The sequence below is a fragment of the Silurus aristotelis genome, assembly GCF_946808225.1.
Source record: "Silurus aristotelis genome assembly, chromosome: 17".
NCBI lineage: Eukaryota > Metazoa > Chordata > Actinopteri > Siluriformes > Siluridae > Silurus > Silurus aristotelis.
The window spans coordinates 10,787,008-10,806,123 of record NC_139590.1 but is presented as its reverse complement, the minus strand read 5'-3'; the positions used below and the strand labels follow the sequence as shown (position 1 = coordinate 10,806,123).

The following is a 19,116-nucleotide window of genomic DNA, read 5'->3' as shown; positions in this document are numbered from 1 at the left end:
ATCTCATTACAATGGCACCTGTCAAGTCATGGAATATAACAGGCAGGCAGTGAACAGTCAATTCTCAAAGTTGATGGAAAAAATGGGGATTTGAGCACTTTTTTAGCACTTGATGTTTAGGTCAATGGTCTAAGAAGGAGAAGTGGTGAAGAAAGAGAGGTTCATTGGTGCCCAGGGTTCACTAATGCACTTAAAAAGCAAAGGCTATGGACCATGAAGCAATGAATAAAAATGTCCTGGTTTAAAAGATGATGAATGTTTTTTTTTTTACATAATGTTAACAGCCAGATGTATGAGCATTAACTCGGAAAGATTGGAACAGGATGCAATATGGAAGGAAGGCGAACCAGTGGTGGCTGTGTGATGCTTTGGGCAATGTTTTACTGGGGAACCTTGGGACCTTACATTTAGGTGTATGTTAGAATTGCGTGTACAGCCTACTTAAACACTGTTGCTGGCCAAGTACATTTCATCAACAGTGCTCCCAATGGCAGTGACCTCTTTCAGCATCGATAATGCATCTTGCCTTGCTGCAAAGATTGTTTAGGAATGATTTGAGAAAATTGAGAGAGTTTAAGGTGTTCATTTGGCTTCCTAATCCCCCAGATAAAAAATACAAATAAAAATTAAGGATCTGTGCTATTTGCTGGCATTTTAATGGAATCTCTATTTTTTAATTTGTTTTAAAGTTAATTGTGATATTATTTAATATCAAATGGTGGTTTAACTTTGGGTATATTGCCATAAACAGACAAAAGTCTCTGTATTATACTTCCCTCTTGCAAATGAATGTTTATTGAAAACAATTTTTATGGCTTATGGCTCTATATCCTATAATAAAAATAGCATAGCCATTAGGGTTTCTTGGTCAGGAGCCAAAGGAGATAAATTGGTTGTTCTCACACTGGGCGGGATTACATTTCTGCCCTGTCAATCACAATAAATAGCCAATCACAGGAGCGTAAATAGCGTTTTCTTTGAGGAGTTTCTTTGATGTTTGCTGAGAACTGGCAAGTTATCTAAATCTGGGAAATTCATGGGTTGAAAAAAGAAAAAACTTCCCTCTGACATTGAACTTTTGTCATGTACAACAATGTAAAGAGGTGAGAGACTGAGCTAAAGATACAACATTGTATGAGGAACACAGTGTTTAGTCTGTTTCATGCAAATTCTTACTGAGATATTACCTATAAGTGGAACTGTTTTGTGGGAAAAAGAATAACCGTCTGAATAAAGTGTGTTACTGAGACCAAAACTGGTCCCTGCGGTATATAATATTTGCTGTGTAACAAGAAACTAACAAGGAAAACGAGCAGAAGTTTCCTGGTCCAGGAAAGTTGGAGTTTCATATTTCTTGCTTCTGACCAAGTTGTGTCCTCTAAACTTCCCCCTGCTGTGCTTATATATGCGATAAAAGATAAGTGGAAAAATCTTGCTAAATTATTAACAGGCTGCCAGTATGCCAGTCTTTTTTTTATTTTTATTTTTTTTTTATTCTTTAACTTTTTATTTCTCAAAGTCGTTGAGCCATTATCAAGAACAATACTCAATTTAGTCAATTCACCTTGTAGGAACCTACATGCACATATTTATTTTTAACTCAGAAAAAGCCCTATGATAAAGAATAGGTTTTGTTTTTGTTCCCAGTTGATTTTCTTTTCTTTGTGTCCTATCCCAGCACCCACACCCCACTTGGGTCATTTGTATAGCATTGAAAAGAGCGGTAGCCACCATCCCTACATGTACACTCTCACGAAAACACGGACACACGCCCTCCCTCACTCTTCCCGTGTGCCACAATGAAAGCTTTTACCAGGCTGTTCTGGTGACCTTTAGCCTCTCATGTTGTTTAAACAAGCAGCAAGCAGAGAGGCTGTTGGACAGCAGTGAAAACACACCTATCAGGGATGAGCCAATCTGATAGACCAGCTGTGTTTAACATAACCACAGGGTCACATGCTGGATGGACGCTTTTGTCCCAAACGCTGTAAATAAATATCTGCACTTAGTGCGTTGGTCAAGCAGTTTCCATTGCACTTATTAATATCCATTATGTTGAACATACACCTGGGGAGCAGTGTTTCCTTTAAGGTTTGTTCATGCTTCCCTAGCTGAGTGACATGCAAATGACAGAGGTATGGGAATGAGATCACTTTGATCAAAATGTAGTCGTCATAACACCAAGGTGCAACATACATGATAGACATGTTCAACGTTGGTTCATCAAATCAATATACAAATAAAGAAAAGCTGAATATCTAGCAATGAAAAAAGTCAGTTGCAGTGATTTATATGGAGTTTGTAAAAGAATATCGGGATTTATTTTTATTCATAGACTGGTTTGTGAGCCTCCTCAAAGCTTCAGAGTTCTCTGTTTAGTTCTCGGTTCAGGTTATCCTCCGTTTGGAGTTTCACATACTTTCTGCATGTCCTATCTTTCAAAAGCATGCAGTGTGCAAATGCATGTGTGCATGGTGCATCCATTCAGACTGAATTCCCATTTCTTTCCTAGTGTTCCTGATATAGGATGAGACCAGGATAAATCAGTTATTGAACAGCAATGGAGGAAGAAATTACTTAAACATGATGAATTATTTGGTCATATGACTGTTCACATATTGAAAATGTTTAATTATTTATTATCTAATAAATATGTTTGAAGCCAATAACTTGTTATATTTTAATAAAACAGCACTCTTTTAATCTTCCAGTAGTAGAATACATTTCAATAAAATGTGTTTAACACATGTGACTAAAATTCAAAGCCCACAGACTCTGTAGTAGCTTCCTTTTCCTCTCAAATCAGGAGCTGCTACTTGGGGTTCTCCTAAGCACACTGTTTTTCATGAGTCAGTATACTAGCTCAGGAAAAGCAGCTTTGGCCAATTCAGACAAACGTAAGCACAACACACTGGCCCTTATACCATGCACATATCCTTTTAAGGTCAGTCTCTAAAACGAAATAAAAAATGCAAATCAGCACACATGCAAAGCAAACTCTCTGCACCATCCAGACGGCCTTTACTCTGCGCTAAAGAAAAGGAGTCAAAACATGACTAGTTCTACAGATAGCAGAATCTGTAGCCCCATGCTTCACCTCTTTCAGATTCATACCAGTGAAGTTTAATGTTTATTTAGCCATGTTGCATTTCATTACAGTCTAATGCACATATTTTGTATTGTTATACACCACTATGATACTTTGAATGAAAGAAAGGTTTGTGTATCAATACAGACTGAATGTTTATTTTTTAAATGTCCTTAGTTTATATACTCCGTTTTCTTTTTACATAAACCATAATGGCTTTTAAAGTATACTTTTCACAGGGTTTTTGCGGCATCTTAAAAAGTCTTACATTTGCTGTTCTAGTTCTAAAATAATTTTCAGATGTCCATATACTGTAACCTTACGTCTGATGCTCACTGAAATGTTCCCGCTGCACTTTAGAATGTTTTTTTTGTTTGTTTGTTTCCTTGGTGATGTAGTTCTTTTTTTCACTAGTCCAAATATAATTTGCTGTATTACGAGTACGAATGAGACCAACATGCATCAGCTTTCTGTTATTGGTGCGATTCTCTCTTTGATTGTTCCACAGATGTAAAACAGATTTTATTTGCGATACTTGGCTTTAAAACAATTTATTTAGGGCTTGGTTCAGGCCAGTTGCTAAAAACTTGTGGTTTTGATGTTGAGGTCTTAAATTCAATTTATAATGGTCTTAAAAGGGTCTTGAATACAGGGTTTCTGCAGGTTTCACAAAGTCGAATTTATGACTTTTCAAGTTCAAAACAGTTGGCAAACCAAAGTCTGTAATAAGGTAAACATAACCTCTTCAGAACGCTGTGTCTTATTTATAGCCATAAACATGTCACTAATGGTTAATGATTAAATCATGTATAACCTTTAAATGTGGCAGTTTGCAAATGAAAGTATAAATATGTGGGTGTGAATGATCAGGAATGCACCAGCGTTCTGTACAGGAATCTGGTTTTGATGTTTCGTGCCACGGAAGCATCAAGCTATCTATGAACTATTGTAATTGTAGTCTATATACCGTACAATCTGGATTGTATATTTATGTCCGTGTTACCTGTGTGTAATCCACCCTTATTCTTTTCTAGCAGTGGAAGTTTCAGTCTTTAGCTCACAGTATGGCTTTGATTATGTGCTTGTAAATGTTCCTCCCACTATCCATGCAGACTCACTGTCCAAAATTTAGGCTTAATCTTTAGAAGCAGAGAGTGTGTGTGTGGAACCCAGAGCTTTTCATTAGCTGCACATTTTTCTGAGTTCAGTGACTAACACAGATGACAGAGTAATGCTGTGTTAGAGGGTTTTTTTATTTCATAGTGTGGAACACATTCTATATCACTCCCATTTCCTAAACATGGAAAATGTGATTCCAAAGATCATGGGTTAAACTTCAGTTAGGCCATATGATAATGGGACTGCTTCCTGATTTCATGAAGTACGTAACCATCATTTTTGGATGGTACTAATGCACAAGATGTGCATTAGTAAATACATGATTGTGGATAATTTCTGCATCCAGATACAGACATTGCATAGTAAGCACCCTGCTTAAAGCAACACTTTGACATTTTACACCTGTGCAGGTCTGTGCTTTTCAGCAGAAGTGTGTGGGAGTGAAGAGGGCCGATATCATCACATTGATCAGCTGGGTTGTGAAAAACACAGCACACCTGTTGCTCTTTTGCTAGCTTTTGGAGTCTCATACTGTAACTCATTTTAAGGCAGGGGCTAGCAAGGTTTTGAGTTTCAAATGAGCATAAAGGGGTATTTTGTTGTATTTATCTTCATTATATTCCAGTGTAATGGGTCAAAAATCATGTATTTGGACGCTCAGAAAGTAGCTTTAAGCCTTTATAAGTTAGAAATAGGTTGGCTTCTGAATATTTCAATTTAGAATTTTAGGTCCTGATTGGGTTGTGGCTTTAGAAGGAACATCCTCTCACCTTCCAAAATCTTGTTAAATAATCTGGTTAAAAACTCCACTGCCATCTCTCCTAAACATCTCCACTCTTCTACTGGTATTTCATCTGGTCCAACCGACTTTCTACTCTTCATTCTCTTGAAAGCTGCTCTCATTTCCTCCTTACTAATCCAATCCACTTCCTGCTTCACCCTCTCCACATCATACAACCTTCTCTCTCTTTCATTTTCCTCATTCATCAGCTGCTCAAAAAACTCCCTCAGTCTTCTCAACACATTTTCCTCACTAGTCAACACTTTTTCATCTCCATCCTTTACTGCTCTAACTTGTAGTACATCTTTCCTAGCTCGGTCCCTCTGCCTGGCCAATCAATATAAATCCTTTTCTCCTTCCTTATTGTCCTCAACTTCTCATACAGATCCTAATATGCCTTCTCCTTGGCTTTTGCCACATCTCTTTTTACCTGCTGCCGCATTTCCTTGTACTCCTGCCTACTTTTAATATCTCTCTGTCCATCCCAATTCTGTTTTGCCAACGTCTTTCTTCTTATGCTCTCCTGCATTTCCTCATTCCACCACCATGTCTCTTTTTTCTTCCTTTCTATTTCCAGATGTCGCACCAAGTACTTTCCTAGCGGTCTCCCTTAGATGTCTCTCTCCTCTCCTTCTCCTTCTTTGGCCAACAGTAGCCCAATTTCCACCGGTACCCTGTTAGCTTACAATACCTATGGCGGTCGTTGGTAACCCGGGCCTCGACCGACCCGGTATGAAATTTCGTGATCCACATATTAGATTTGGCACATGTTTTACGCTGGATGCCCTACCTAACGGAAACCCTCCCCATTTATCTGTTCTAGGGACCGGCACTAAGAGTGCACTGACTTGTGCAACCCTAATGGCTGGGTTTTATGCTGGAATGTAACACAATACATGTTCTGGATAGATACTCTATATTTCATAGCAAAACAACTATAAGGCATGATTTAATTTATGGCCAGGTAAGACTGTCCACATGAAAATACCCATAAAAATAGTGTTTGCACTGACTACATTAGACAAAATCCAAAAGACCAGATAGAAATAGAAACGTTTCATAAAAACCACGTGTGCAACATGTTTATGAATTTGTATGTGTCTTATAAATTACATATTGAATACAATTTAAAGGAAATTAATAAATTGTAAGGTGCTATAATGTTCCTTGTGGAGACCATTTGGAATTTTATATTGTAGAAAATGTCAGCATTTGACTTGTGTAGGTTGTTTCAAGGCCACCACACACAAACTAACTACATGTAAAAATCCACTTACATTTTTTTTTTGTAGTCGTTGTTTGTGTTTTCTTTTGATTCTCATTAGCCATTCTAGAAAGATGGATGGAAACTTGAAGTCTTGAAGAATCAAATGGTCAGATGATAACACAAAGCCAGCAGTGCAGAGTGACACAGAGGGAGGCAGAGAGAAAGACAGCTTAGCTTATCTGTTGTTTCCATAGAAGAGTTTTTATTTCCTTGCACCATTTCTAAATAGGCAACGAGCCCCTGGAACCAGACAAGTTTGTTTTTTTCTGTTCAGATTTCTGAGCAAATTGGCAAGTGCCAAGACAAACTCTTGTGTTTCTACTCAACCTTCAAATGCAACTGTTGTGCATGCTGATATGCAGGTCACAAATAGCTCTTGACTAAGCATGTTGTGGGCGGATCCTTTCCTGTAAAAAAAAAAAAAAAAAAAAAAAAAAAAAAAAAAAAGTTTGTTATAATTTTTATTTATTTATATATATATTTTTAACTAGGCTTGTGTGACTGCATTTTAATTCCTCTTTGATTGCAGTGTGAAGGAGCACGCTGGGACAAATATGAGCCCAGGATTCATGCTGGTTGAACGCCATTTTAATTACAGTAGCCTGCTCTAAGTAATAGTACTGGAAAACAAGACCATCTGGGATTCATTGTCATGGGAGGGTTGCGGTTGATTAAGTGGTTGATTGTGTTGAATATTGCAGATACATGTACCTGGAGGTGATTCAGGTGTGTGTGTGTGTGTGTGTGTGTGTGTGTGTGTGTGTGTGTGTGTGTGTGTGTGTGTGTGTGTGTGTGTGTGTGTGTGTGTGTGTGTGTGTGTGTGTGTGTGTGAGAGACTGATTACTGTGATTTATCTCCATAGGGGTGGTGTTGACTGAGATCTCCGAAGCCAACAGGAAGGTCCTACTTGAGTTGGAAGAGAATGTAAGTGTTTTATAATAAACTCCATACAAACTTGTTTTCTGAGTCAAACCTCTGTCTTTCCTTATGTGTACTCGGTGACTTAATTATTCTATTGACTCACCTTTCGGTTTGTAAATTAACGACGTTTCACACACCAATCTTATTACTGTTCTTTGCAGTATTCAACCTCAGAGTATGTTCAATGTCTTGAATTTTCATAATCATTATTTACAGTTTACTATCAGCTTATCATATAGCTTGTCAAGTCAAGAGAAATATATACTTGTAAATAGTGCTAAAAAAAACAGGTTGGGGAATAAGTGTACCTGCTTTATCAAACAGGTTTGAGCATGCCTAGTGCTACACCTGTGTGCCAGCTCTGACGGAAGAGCGATGCATCACATTAATGCAGCCCAGATGCGTTCTGCTGCCTCATCTGTCCCAAGTGTGTAGCTGGTTAATTTATATTCACACAAATGTACAGACAAAAGTGTTGATTATTAAACTCCAAACCTTTAAGCTTATTTAATATAGATCAGTTAAGACTTGAAGGTTTTCTATTTGTAATAGCAGTTAGTACTGTATTAATATTAATCACCATTTACAGGTAATATCTCAGAGGTCATCTTTCATATCTAAAGACCGTCTCAGGTGTCAATAAAACTTAACACTGTTCCTCAATTCCCATTTATTAGTGTTGTTTTGTTGCAAACCAGATACAAGTGACTCATCAGCTGACTCTGCAGATCTTTATTACCAAGCATAGCATCACTGTTGACATGCTCAAGGCAATTTATTTGAATGTGCCTCATGTGAAGTTATTAGTGGCACTAACCAGTTGATAAGTTAAGTCAAGTCAAGAAGCTTTTATTGTCATTTCAACCATATATAGCTGACGGAGTACACAGTGACATGAAACAATGTTTCTCCTGAACCCTGGTGCTACATTAAACATCATAGAGCTACATCACAGAAAACAAAGGGCTAAGGACTAGTAATTGTCCTCGCCACATAAAGTGCATTATGTGCAACCTGGTGCAAACACAATATGCACATTGTGTATATTGCACACTGCGGTGTGTAAAAGAGTAAAGTGAACATTGTAATTAACAAAAATGTCAACAAAATGTTCAATGTGCAAAAGAGCGATAGCAGCGGTCAAAAAAAAGATATGCAAAAACAGCATGGAAACAGTTTGTAGTGATGTAATGAAGTGATGTAATATTAGTGGTACTGAAGACATGGATGTGTGAAGTGAGTACGATTGTGTGTTTGAGTCCGGGTTGTACAGATCAGTCACACAGGTGTGTGTGCGTGTGCGTGAGTTTCAATTTAGTTCTGTGTATTGAGGTGCCTGATGGCTTGAGGGAGGAAACTGTTGCACAGTCTGGATGTGACGGCCCGAATGCTTCAGAACCGCTTCCCTGATGGCAGGAGAGTAAAGTGTGGGTGTGTGGGGTCGTCCACAATGCTGTTTGCTTTGCAGATGCAGCGTGTGGTGTAAATGTCCATGATAGAGGAAAGAGAGACTCCAATGATCTTCTCAGCTGGCCTCACTATCCTCTGTAGGGTCTTGCGATCCGAGACGGTGCAGTTCCCAAACCAGGCAGTGATGCAGCTGCTTAGGATGCTCTCAGGGGTCCCTCTGTAGAACATGGTCAGGATGGGGGAGGGAGATGAGCTTTCCTCAGCCTTCTCAGGAAGTAGAGATGCTGCTGGGCTTTCTTGGTGATGGAGCTGTGAACAATGCTGACTCATTGTTCTTGCTGATGAGACCCACCACGGTCGTGTTATCAACAAACTTGATGTGATTCGAGCTGTGCATTGCTACACAGTCATAAATCAGCAGAGTGAACAGCGGTGGACTGAGCACACAGCCTTGAGGTGCCCCAGTGCTCAGTGTGGTGGTGCTGGAGATGCTGTTTCTGATCCGGACTGACTGAGGTCTCCCAGTCAGGAAGTCTAGGATCCAGGTACAGAGGTAGGTGTTCAGGCCCAGTAGGCTCAGCTTCTCGATCAGGTGCTGAGGGATGATTGTGTTGAATTCTGAGCTAATATGTATGAATGCTGTTCATAGACTTGAGTCGCTGTTGTCCAGGTGGGTGAGGGCCAAATGAAGGGTCGTGGAAATGGCATCGTCCGGGGAGCGGTTTGTATGATAAGCGAACTGCATGGGGTCTAGTGAGGATGGTAGCTGGGTCTTGATGTGCCTCATGATGAGCCTCTCAAAGCACTTTATCACGATGAAGTAAATGATTACTTTGCAAGTCTCATTAAAAGGATGAAGGGGTTACACAAGCAGTTTACTGTAAGCACTGAGGGCAGAAAAGCAGGCAAGATGAAATGGACGTGAAGAAAAAAAAAAAACCAAAATCTACCAGAAAGTTTTATTGGTGTAGTTCACGTTCATGCATGCATTTATTTAAAACGACAAAGACCAGGCATGGTTTTACCAATTTTCAGCTGGTCCTGGCGAGTCTGTGTCCACTGTGAACTTTTGTTTTTGGTGGACAGGAGTGAACCCTGATGTGGCCTTCTGCTATGATATCCCTGCTTCTACATGGCTTGATATGTTGTGTGTTTTTGAGATGCTTTATTGCAGTTGAAAAGTTATTTGAATCAGTATAGCCTTCCTGTTAGTTTAAACCAGCCTGGACATGATCCTCTCTTTTCTCCTTATCCTCATTATCCTCTGTGGTCTTTTCCATCCACAGAATATTCACGTTCTGTCTGTAATTTGGTTTCAACAAGGCATTTCCATCCACAGAACCACTTATGCTTGCTGAATGTTTTTTTGGTTCTATACTTTTCAATTTACATTGCTCTGATATTATGCTAATGTGAATGTAAACATAGAAACACATAAACCAACCATCCCCTCTGTTGTTATTTTTATTAGTGTAATATATTAATATTGTTTTAAAGTGTAATATCTAAAGGCTTGGCTTAGATAAGGTCACTTATCAGATGTTTTTCTGCCTCCAGGTTAGTTTAGTTTTTCAGTTGTTTGTTGTTGTTGTTGTTTTTTTCCTTCATTCACATAGTAACCAGAGGCTAAAAATAAGTCTGATAAATCTGGAAAAAAGGTCCAGATTTATTCCAGGGTTGAACACAACTGACAACTATAATACAGTAAAAGATTGGCAATGTAAAAATTATTTATATATTTTTTTTTAATAAACAATCTTCCTTAATAGAAACATGGGTAAATACTCAATGGAGGAGTTGGCAGAGGAAATGGGTAGTGGGAACCTGATGATTTTCACAAGGAGATAAACAAAAATGATCTCATTCACTAAATGGAGAGTAACCTGTGTGTTTCTGTGCGTGTGTACATGATGTGTGGTTGGATAGTAATGGAGTCTGTGGGCTTTCCTGGTCTCTGTCTGTGATTCATCTCTTTTTTTTTTTTTTTGCTTATCACTCAACACTTGAGCTTTTCACTTTGTGTGTCTGCCTGCATTTGTGCGTAAAACATTTCCACCATAAAGGCAATTCTTTATAGCTTAATTGTCTTCCTTCTTTTGGTCCGTCTCTGTTTCTCTCCACAGTTCAGACGTTTCCATCGAGAGATTATTGCTGAGCTGGACAAGAAGACCGATATGGACGTGAAATACATGACGGTGAGTGAAAACTCCACAGGGAGCCTGAAAATTGAGATTCTGACTGAAATAGACAATGAAAATCGTTCATAAAGTGTTCTGTTCACCAGAGACTTTGTCTCTGCATTGTACTTTATCTAAGCACACAACACACATTGCGGTTTTTAGAAACACCAGAACAGTCCCTGTAGTTCAAGTCTCTACTTGCCGAGCGTTTTTACACTCTGGTCGAGTGGCAGCACTGATCGAGTCTTCTGTCCATCTATAGGCCACATTTAAGAAGTATCAGATGGAGCACAAGATGAAGCAAGACTCTCTGGAGAGGTCTCAGGCGGACCTGAAAAAGCTGAGGAGGAAGAGCCAAGGAAAGAATGCGCTGAAGTATGAGAGCAAAGAAAACGAGGTGAGCGAGCTCGAACACTCATGCCATCTGCATATCAAAATCTCTTCGATATTGGAAACTAAAGGTTTATGAACGCAAAACAGTGAATAGACTTTCTAAGATCTACGGATACACCCTAGATCACACCCATGCCTGCACATGTACACACACAGGCACATTTCTATGAATTGCAAATGCTTTGGACAATGGGGCGTTTAACAATGAATTCAATTACTAACACTGTTCGAATGCAAAATGGCTTCAACTGGTCTATGAAAGGTCAAGCAAATGTCATACTAACTGGAAATCATCAGATATCAGCAGTTGAAAAGAGTCAACTACAACGCAAAAGTGCTCTTCTGTGTTTCTGCCTCCACATAAACAACTAAGTGAGTTGTGTTTTTATATATATATACAGTGGGTATGGAAAGTATTCAGACCCCCTAAAATTTTTTCACTCTTTTTTATTTTGCAGCCATTTGCTAAAATCATTTAAGTTCATTTCTTTTCCTCATGAATGTACACATAGCACCCTATATTGACAGAAAAACACAGAATTGTTGACACTGTTGCAGATTAATTAAAAAAGAAAAACTAAAATATCACATGGTCCTAAGTATTCAGACCCTTTGCTCAGTATTTAGTAGAAGCCCCCTTTTGATCTAATACAGCCATGAGTCTTTTTGGGAAGGCTGCAACAAGTTTTTCACACCTGGATTCAGGGATCCTCTGCCATTCCTCCTTGCAGATCCTCTCCAGTTCTGTCAAGTTGGACGGTAAACGTTGGTGGACAGCTATTTTTTAGGTCTCTCCAGAGATGCTCAATTGGGTTTAAGTCATTGCTCTGGCTGGGCCATTCAAGAACAGTCACGGAGTTGTTGTGAAGCCACTCCATCGTTATTTTAGCTGTGTGCTTAGGGTCATTGTCTTGTTGGAAGGTAAACCTTCAGCCCAGTCTGAGGTCCAAAGCACTCTGGAGAAGGTTTTCGTCCAGGATATCCCTGTGCTTGGCCGCATTCATCTTTCCCTTGATTGCAACCAGTCGTCCTGTCCCTGCAGCTGAAAAACACCCCCACAGCATGATGCTGCCACCACCATGCTTCATTGTTGAGACTGTACTGGACAGGTGATGAGCAGTGCCTGGTTTTCTCCACACATACCGCTTAGAACTAAGGCCAAAAAGTTCTGTCTTGGTCTCATCAGACCAGAGAATCTTATTTCTCACCATCTTGGAGAACTCCATGCGGGTTTTCATGTGTCCTGCACTGAGGAGAGGCTTCCGTCGGGCCACTCTGCTATAAAGCCCCACTGGTGAAGGGCTGCAGTGATGGTTGACTTTCTACAACTTTCTCCCATCTCCCGACTGCATCTCTGGAGCTCAGCCACAGTGATCTTTGGGTTCTTCTTTACCTCTCTCACCAAGGCTCTTCTCCCCCGATAGCTCAGTTTGGCCGGACGGTTTTGGAACCTTGGCCAGATCTGTGCCTTGCCACAATTCTGTCTCTGAGCTCTTCAGGCAGTTCCTTTGACCTTAATGATTCTCATTTGCTCTGACATGCATTGTGATCTGTAAGGTCTTATATAAACAGGTGTGTGGCTTTCCTAATCAAGTCCAATCAGTATAATAAAAAATTTCTGGACTCAAATGAAGGTGTAGAACCATCTCAAGAATGATCAGAAGAAATGGAGAGCACCTGAGTTAAATATATGAGTGTCAGAGCAAAGGGTCTGAATACTTAGGACCATGTGATATTTCAGTTTTTCTTTTTTAATAAATCTGCAAAAAGGTCAACAATTCTGTGTTTTTCTGTCAGTATGGGGTGCTATGTGTACATTCATGAGGAAAAGAAATGAACTTAATTGATTTTAGCAAATGGCTGCAATATAACAAAAAGTGAAAAATTTAAGGGGATCTGAATACTTTCCGTACCCACTGTATATATATTTTGAACGTGTCTCATAAAGGACACTTCTGTCTGCCCTGCGATGATCAGAATAAGACATACACTCTTATTTTCAGCTGAGACTTAAAGCACAACCTGAGTCATCTGTAGGGCTACATTTATGTTGCTAGAATAAAGTGGTACAAACCTGCCTTAATCCATCAGATTTGTGCTCCTTTTCAAATTAAATCTCCCATACATATTTGGTAATAAATTAGTTAGTTATCTGGCTTGCTGCCAGGTGAGATGAAACAAAATGTTGGCTCAAAATTCGAAATGTTTCTAACGTGCCTGTATGTATGACTGTTGTCATCATCACCTGGTGTCAGTAGGATTACAAAACAACGAGGAAGGATGCTAACAAAAACAGTTACCTGTGAATAAAAGAATGAAGGAAATATATTTTATATCTGGGGAATCAAGCGAAACAGGAAGGAACCTACTGAAACTGAGTAGTGTTCAAAACAATTTCAGTATGAGATCCGTGTATGAGATGTGTATGTGAGAAAATTTTGGGATAGGTGTGCTCAAATTAAAAACAGATGTAGAACCCAATAAAATAAATAAAATCTGTGCAAAAAAAAAGATACTTGTAATATGAATTAAGAACAATGCATGTACAGTTTTTTAGGATGATGACTTGTATTTCTTGTTTACTGTTGTTATTTATTATTTTGTGGGTAAGATTAATAGGTACTGTTTACATAAGAGGCTTAAATGAAAATGTTATTTAATTAAAAAAAAATATTTTATTCAAAATGAAAGCAATTCTTTGTGTTTATTCAATTCTGATAAATATATAAAATGTCGGTTTTGTATAAACTATAAAAAACTAATATAAAATTTTAGCATGTATAAACAATGATTTGGAACATCAGTTTGAGATGTTTGTGATTTTACTATTTTCTCAGCCTGTTCAGACTGTATTTGATTAAAAACTGTAATAATTTAACAATTTGTAATATATACAGCAAAAACAAATCTACATGTAGTTTGAAAAGTCTAGTTCTTGAACTAGCATGGTGTGTCTCTCGCTGTGTCTGGCATTACTGCTGAATCTCTTCCCGGGTGAAATTTACGTGTCCATAGCAACAGGCTTCAGCATTTATCAGTTTATCACACGGGGTCTCGGGTGAGACACGTGAAGCTCTTTGTGTAAGAATTTTCCCACCTGTCCATTGTATAAACAGTGTCTCATCTGTCCCTATCAGAGATCGTGAGAGCAGACGCTACAAATGTGTTTTTTTTGTTTGTTTGTTTTACTATAAAGTACAGACCAGGCCGGTATGGAAATCCGGTGGCTGTTTCTGTAATGAGGAGAATACAGAGTAGATATTAGCACAGCTGGCCTGTCATTGATGGTGTGTCTGTGTGCATGCATATCTGTGGGTTTTTCACCCACTAGGCTCACATGCCCTGGCACATCTCTAAAAAATACGCAGTTTGTTTGGCATCGCTGTGTTTGAACAGGGATGAGACATGGCTAGATGAACGTTCTGGCATTCAAAGGAGGAAGCGTATATATTAAAAAAAACAAACAAAAAGAAGCAGTGGGACCTCTGACCAACGTCCAGGTTTTTCCCGTACCAATTTCCCGTTATCTAATTGTGTTTTTATTGGGGCTATTTAACTGCACTACATGTGCTTCAAAAACAATATGATGAAGTGCCTTTAGCAGAATACTCATGTTTCTGCAAAAAAGGAAACACAAAGCAGTTAGCATACATAAACTGTAATGTGTTGTTTGTGTTTAGCATTTTAACTGATTTTGGCCAGGAATCTCTTGAATAACACAACCAGCCCTTGTCTTGTTGAGTTCTTTCTAAAGGGGTTTTTAGTTAAGACTGGAAACTATTTCAGATATCATGTGGAGACTTATAGTTGAGTCATATTGCATGATCATGGCTCATCAGTCTACAAATGGACAGAAGAAAATGAGACATAGGGTGAGAGAGAGAGAGAGAGAGAGAGAGAGAGAGAGAGAGAGAGAGAGAGAGAGAGAGAGAGAGAGAGAGAGAGAGAGAGAGAGAGAGAGAGAGAGAGAGAGAGAGAGAGAGAGAGAGAGAGAGAGAGAGAGAGAGCACATGAATCATTAAAACCTTAATACTGGGTATTTATGGGGACACGTCTGTATGCAATTTTACCATGACAAATAATCCTTATATTATTGGCAAGATAACAGTGTTGACTGTAATTTGTTAGTCAGTGATATGTGCTCTCCTTGTCATTCTCTGTATTTTATCATTCAGGGTGGGTCTGTGTGAAGGATACAGTTTCACAAGAGACAACCCTGTGTTATCGTTACGATTGTGGAAATTAAAGCAGTATACAGTATCTGTGCTCTGTCATTTATCCAAACACTTGCTTACCGTTATTAATACATTGTTCTATAGCTTTTAAATGATTAGCATAAGAACATTATCCGAATCACGTCTTCTGTATTAATGAATCTTTTGAAAGTTGAACTGCATTCTGGACAAAATAACACGTGTCTCCAGTCTGTCCTCAATCCTTATCTTATTCCACTGCCTCCCTTCCTGACTTAAAGGATAAAAGCAACTCAAGATTAAGTGCTCTTTTTTATTAACAAAGGTTGAGAGTAGAGATGACTCTTTCTGATTGGTCTCTTTGTGGTTAACAATGAATATGTCTCATGTGGGCTATTTGTGTTCATTTTTGTTCTTCACAATGGCTCGGTTTCAGTGAAAGGGAAGAAAGCACACTAGACTTGCGAGACAGACGATAAGCGTTATCTTTTTCCTCAACAGTGTTTGGAGACCCTCACGCACCGCCAGATGGACATGCAGAAGTTTATTGCAGATGGCTGTAAGGAGGCTTTGCTTGAAGAGAAGAGGAGGTTCTGCTTCCTGGTGGACAAACATTGTACTTTCTCCCACCAGTTTGCAGCGTTCCATGAAAAGGTTAATTATATTGAGCATGCTATGTTAAGAGTCTGGTAGATATGTCAATTTTAATTTTAGAAAGCCATATATTAGGGTACTCTTTCAGAAAACTGTCAACATAGATGTACAAAAATAGTATTTTTACATTTACAGGAATAAATAAAAAAAAAAATGGATGGATCCTTTAACAAGACAGACATACAGTGGTCCCCCGGTTATCGAACGGCTCGGACATCGAACATTCTGGTTAGCGAACGGTTTTCCGAACGACATTTGGGTCCGGTGAACGAACAAAGTTCCAGTTATCGAACGCCACCCACGCTGCCCAACCCAGCGCGAGGGAAAGAAACTGCCCCAGTCTCACTTCAACCCTCGCGTTTCTTCCTTTCCGGACTCCACACGCTCTCCACGGCTGCGCTTTCTTTGCAAACGCACTCCGGATTACCTTTTTCCTCCCGTGCGTTCGCCTTATGGGATAAAAAAAAAAAAAAAAAGGTCCGCTCTTCGAACATTTCGGATTTCGAATGGTTTTAAGGGACGAATTAAGTTCGATAACCCGGGGGACCACTGTATAAGGCAGGATTATACCCTATGCCATGAAGCTTATGCCATGACTTTTTTTTAGTCTCCAGATACAAAAAAAAAAGATTGTATATATGTATTTTAATTTAGATAGTTTAATTTAAGTTTTGTTGCTTTTTTTTCCCCACAGGTTCTCAACCCCGGTCCTTAACTACACCCTGACTTTCACATACTGTTTTGGCCTTTTAATTGCACCCAATTCAAAAAGATCTTTAATTAGTAGCTCATCCTGTTTTTAAGTGGGTGTGTTAGAGCAGGAAAGGCAATAATCATACAGTGCAAGGAGTACCCTAGAACCAGGGTTGGGAGCATGCGGTTTTTCTGAGACAAGTGATTTATCATGATATGGCTTCAGTTATGGGTTTTTTTAAAGCCATGAGAGAAAAATGTTATCCTTGAATTATTACTCTTAAACTCTTGTATTGTTGTCAATAGTTTGTAATTGACTTGTATACTGTGTTCTCACATTAAAGGCGAAGGACATATTAACGGACCAGATCCCAAACTGGCAAGACAAATGTTCTGATATTACCAACGTTCCAGACAGTGTGTTGTCGATGATAGAAGGTCTGCGCACCCCAGTGTCCATAACACCTCAGGCTTCTCCAGCCATAAAGCGCCACATTAGGGTACGTGTTTTTCAGGCTTGAAACAAGGAAATTACATGTGTACAAATGAGAATTTGTTTTAATGTTGTCATTACAATGTAATACTATCAGCACACTTACCAGCATATGAAACATCAAGTGTAGTCGGTGTAATATGTGTAAATGCCACACTATTCTTTCCTATTTTGTACATCGAAGTTCTAGCTATGCTTCTGAAACGTTGTAATAATTTTACAGAACAACTCCGAGGCAATGATTCCCCCTCCTGCACCCGCACTAAAGGCACAAACAAGTCCTCTAGTGAACATGTTTAACCACGACACGCCAAAGCAAGAGACCATGACCGGTAAAGTTCATAGTCTGATTTTATTCTACAAAAAAAACAGTTAATATTTGTATCTTACTGTATCTATGACTCACTACAGCTTTACAGTTTCATACTACATAAAATTGGTAATAACACAGGGCTCTGGATCATCACAGTATTTCTTGTTCCGTCTTAATTGGCAGATAACAGCAACGATGGAAATCAAATGGTAAGGTCCATTTCGATGGCTACGGGGCTGAACAATATGAGCCGCAGGCCACGCGTCAGGACTATCTTCCCCCACAAATCTGGCAACAACAACACCCTGCTGAGCTTTGATGAGGGTGACTTCATCACACTGCTCATCCCTGATGAGAGAGACGGCTGGCTTTATGGAGAGTTAGAGAACAACAAACAGTAAGGAACTATGCAAATTTACTTAACTACATTTAGTAGTAAACGTGAATATATGTAAGGTAATCTATTACTAGGTGTGCGTTACACATTGCAGAAGACCAAATAACCGTCTGAGGCAATGCAGATGGGTGTTACCCCTGCGAAATGCATTCATATTGCGTAACACACACCTAGCCATGGATTATCTTGCTTGTACTATAGTTATTGTTTGAATGCACATCTTCCAGCCAGTCAGAATACAGCTTTCAGACAGGCCAAGGTATAAAAATTTGTATTTAATGCTAGATGCATGTTTATTCCTGGTTGTATGAGCCTCTGATAATCTGTGACAGTGTTGTAAAACCTGTACATGTTGTGTGCATGTGCATTCCAACAATATAATTCATGGTACTGTGTTTGCAATAAATACTGCCATGACACAGCAATCATTCTCTAGAATGTTCTCATCAAGCCCAGGTTCCAAATTACAAGGAAACTATGCTAATATCCATGGTTATAAAACCACAGTTTATGTTCGTCATTTGAATTCCGCTTCACCACTCTCACGTGCCAGAGGCTATCATTAACATTTGGTATACTAACAATGTCATGACAAACTGGACTCCCAACGCTAGGACTGCATGTGAAGGTTCTCAGTGGTGATTAAGGGACCTTGTAGAATATGGAAAAGGTGCACTTTAATGCCCAAGACGCACGCATGAAATTAGACCCATGATGATGAACATTACCCTTGTGACATGCATGCCACAGTAGGGAGTGGGTGTCTAGCCTTTCTATTAGCCAAGGTCTTTATGTCCAACATCCAGTTTACCCTGTCTTACCTATATGGCAAACAGTCTAAAAATGAGATGGCTGTTATTTAATCGAAAAGTAGAGCACTAATTTCGCTCATCATACAGTGAGCTCTAGCCAGCTTTGGAAAACAGCACACCTGCAGCTTTAACCAGGGTCACAAGCTGCCAAGCCAAAAGTCCTATCCTAATTAAACTTAGGCAATCATGATCACAGGCTAGAATGAGAAAATTTTGAATTATTTGATTATAGAACTTGCAAATACTGTGTCACATTGTAACCTTTTTGAAATATTTACACATGCAAAAGGAGATGTAACAGGAGATTATGCTGGTATTGATACTCCTCAAGTTATTATCTGTAAAAACATTCCTGGAAAGAAAAGTAGCACAGAGTCTATAATGTAAGATAAAACAAAGACA

General features: G+C 39.1%; 1 protein-coding gene across 1 annotated transcript in view; it reads left to right on the top strand.

The window, feature by feature from the left end:
• Positions 1-19,116, top strand: part of baiap2l1b (BAR/IMD domain containing adaptor protein 2 like 1b) — a 42,136-nt gene that overhangs the window by 12,626 nt on the left and 10,394 nt on the right. Inside the window, exons 4-10 of the mRNA XM_083566671.1 lie at positions 7,118-7,179; positions 10,710-10,781; positions 11,029-11,163; positions 15,854-16,006; positions 17,044-17,199; positions 17,416-17,524; positions 17,689-17,902. Of these exons, the coding sequence (XP_083422797.1) occupies positions 7,118-7,179; positions 10,710-10,781; positions 11,029-11,163; positions 15,854-16,006; positions 17,044-17,199; positions 17,416-17,524; positions 17,689-17,902 (901 nt within the window). The remainder of the gene's footprint in view (positions 1-7,117; positions 7,180-10,709; positions 10,782-11,028; positions 11,164-15,853; positions 16,007-17,043; positions 17,200-17,415; positions 17,525-17,688; positions 17,903-19,116) is intronic.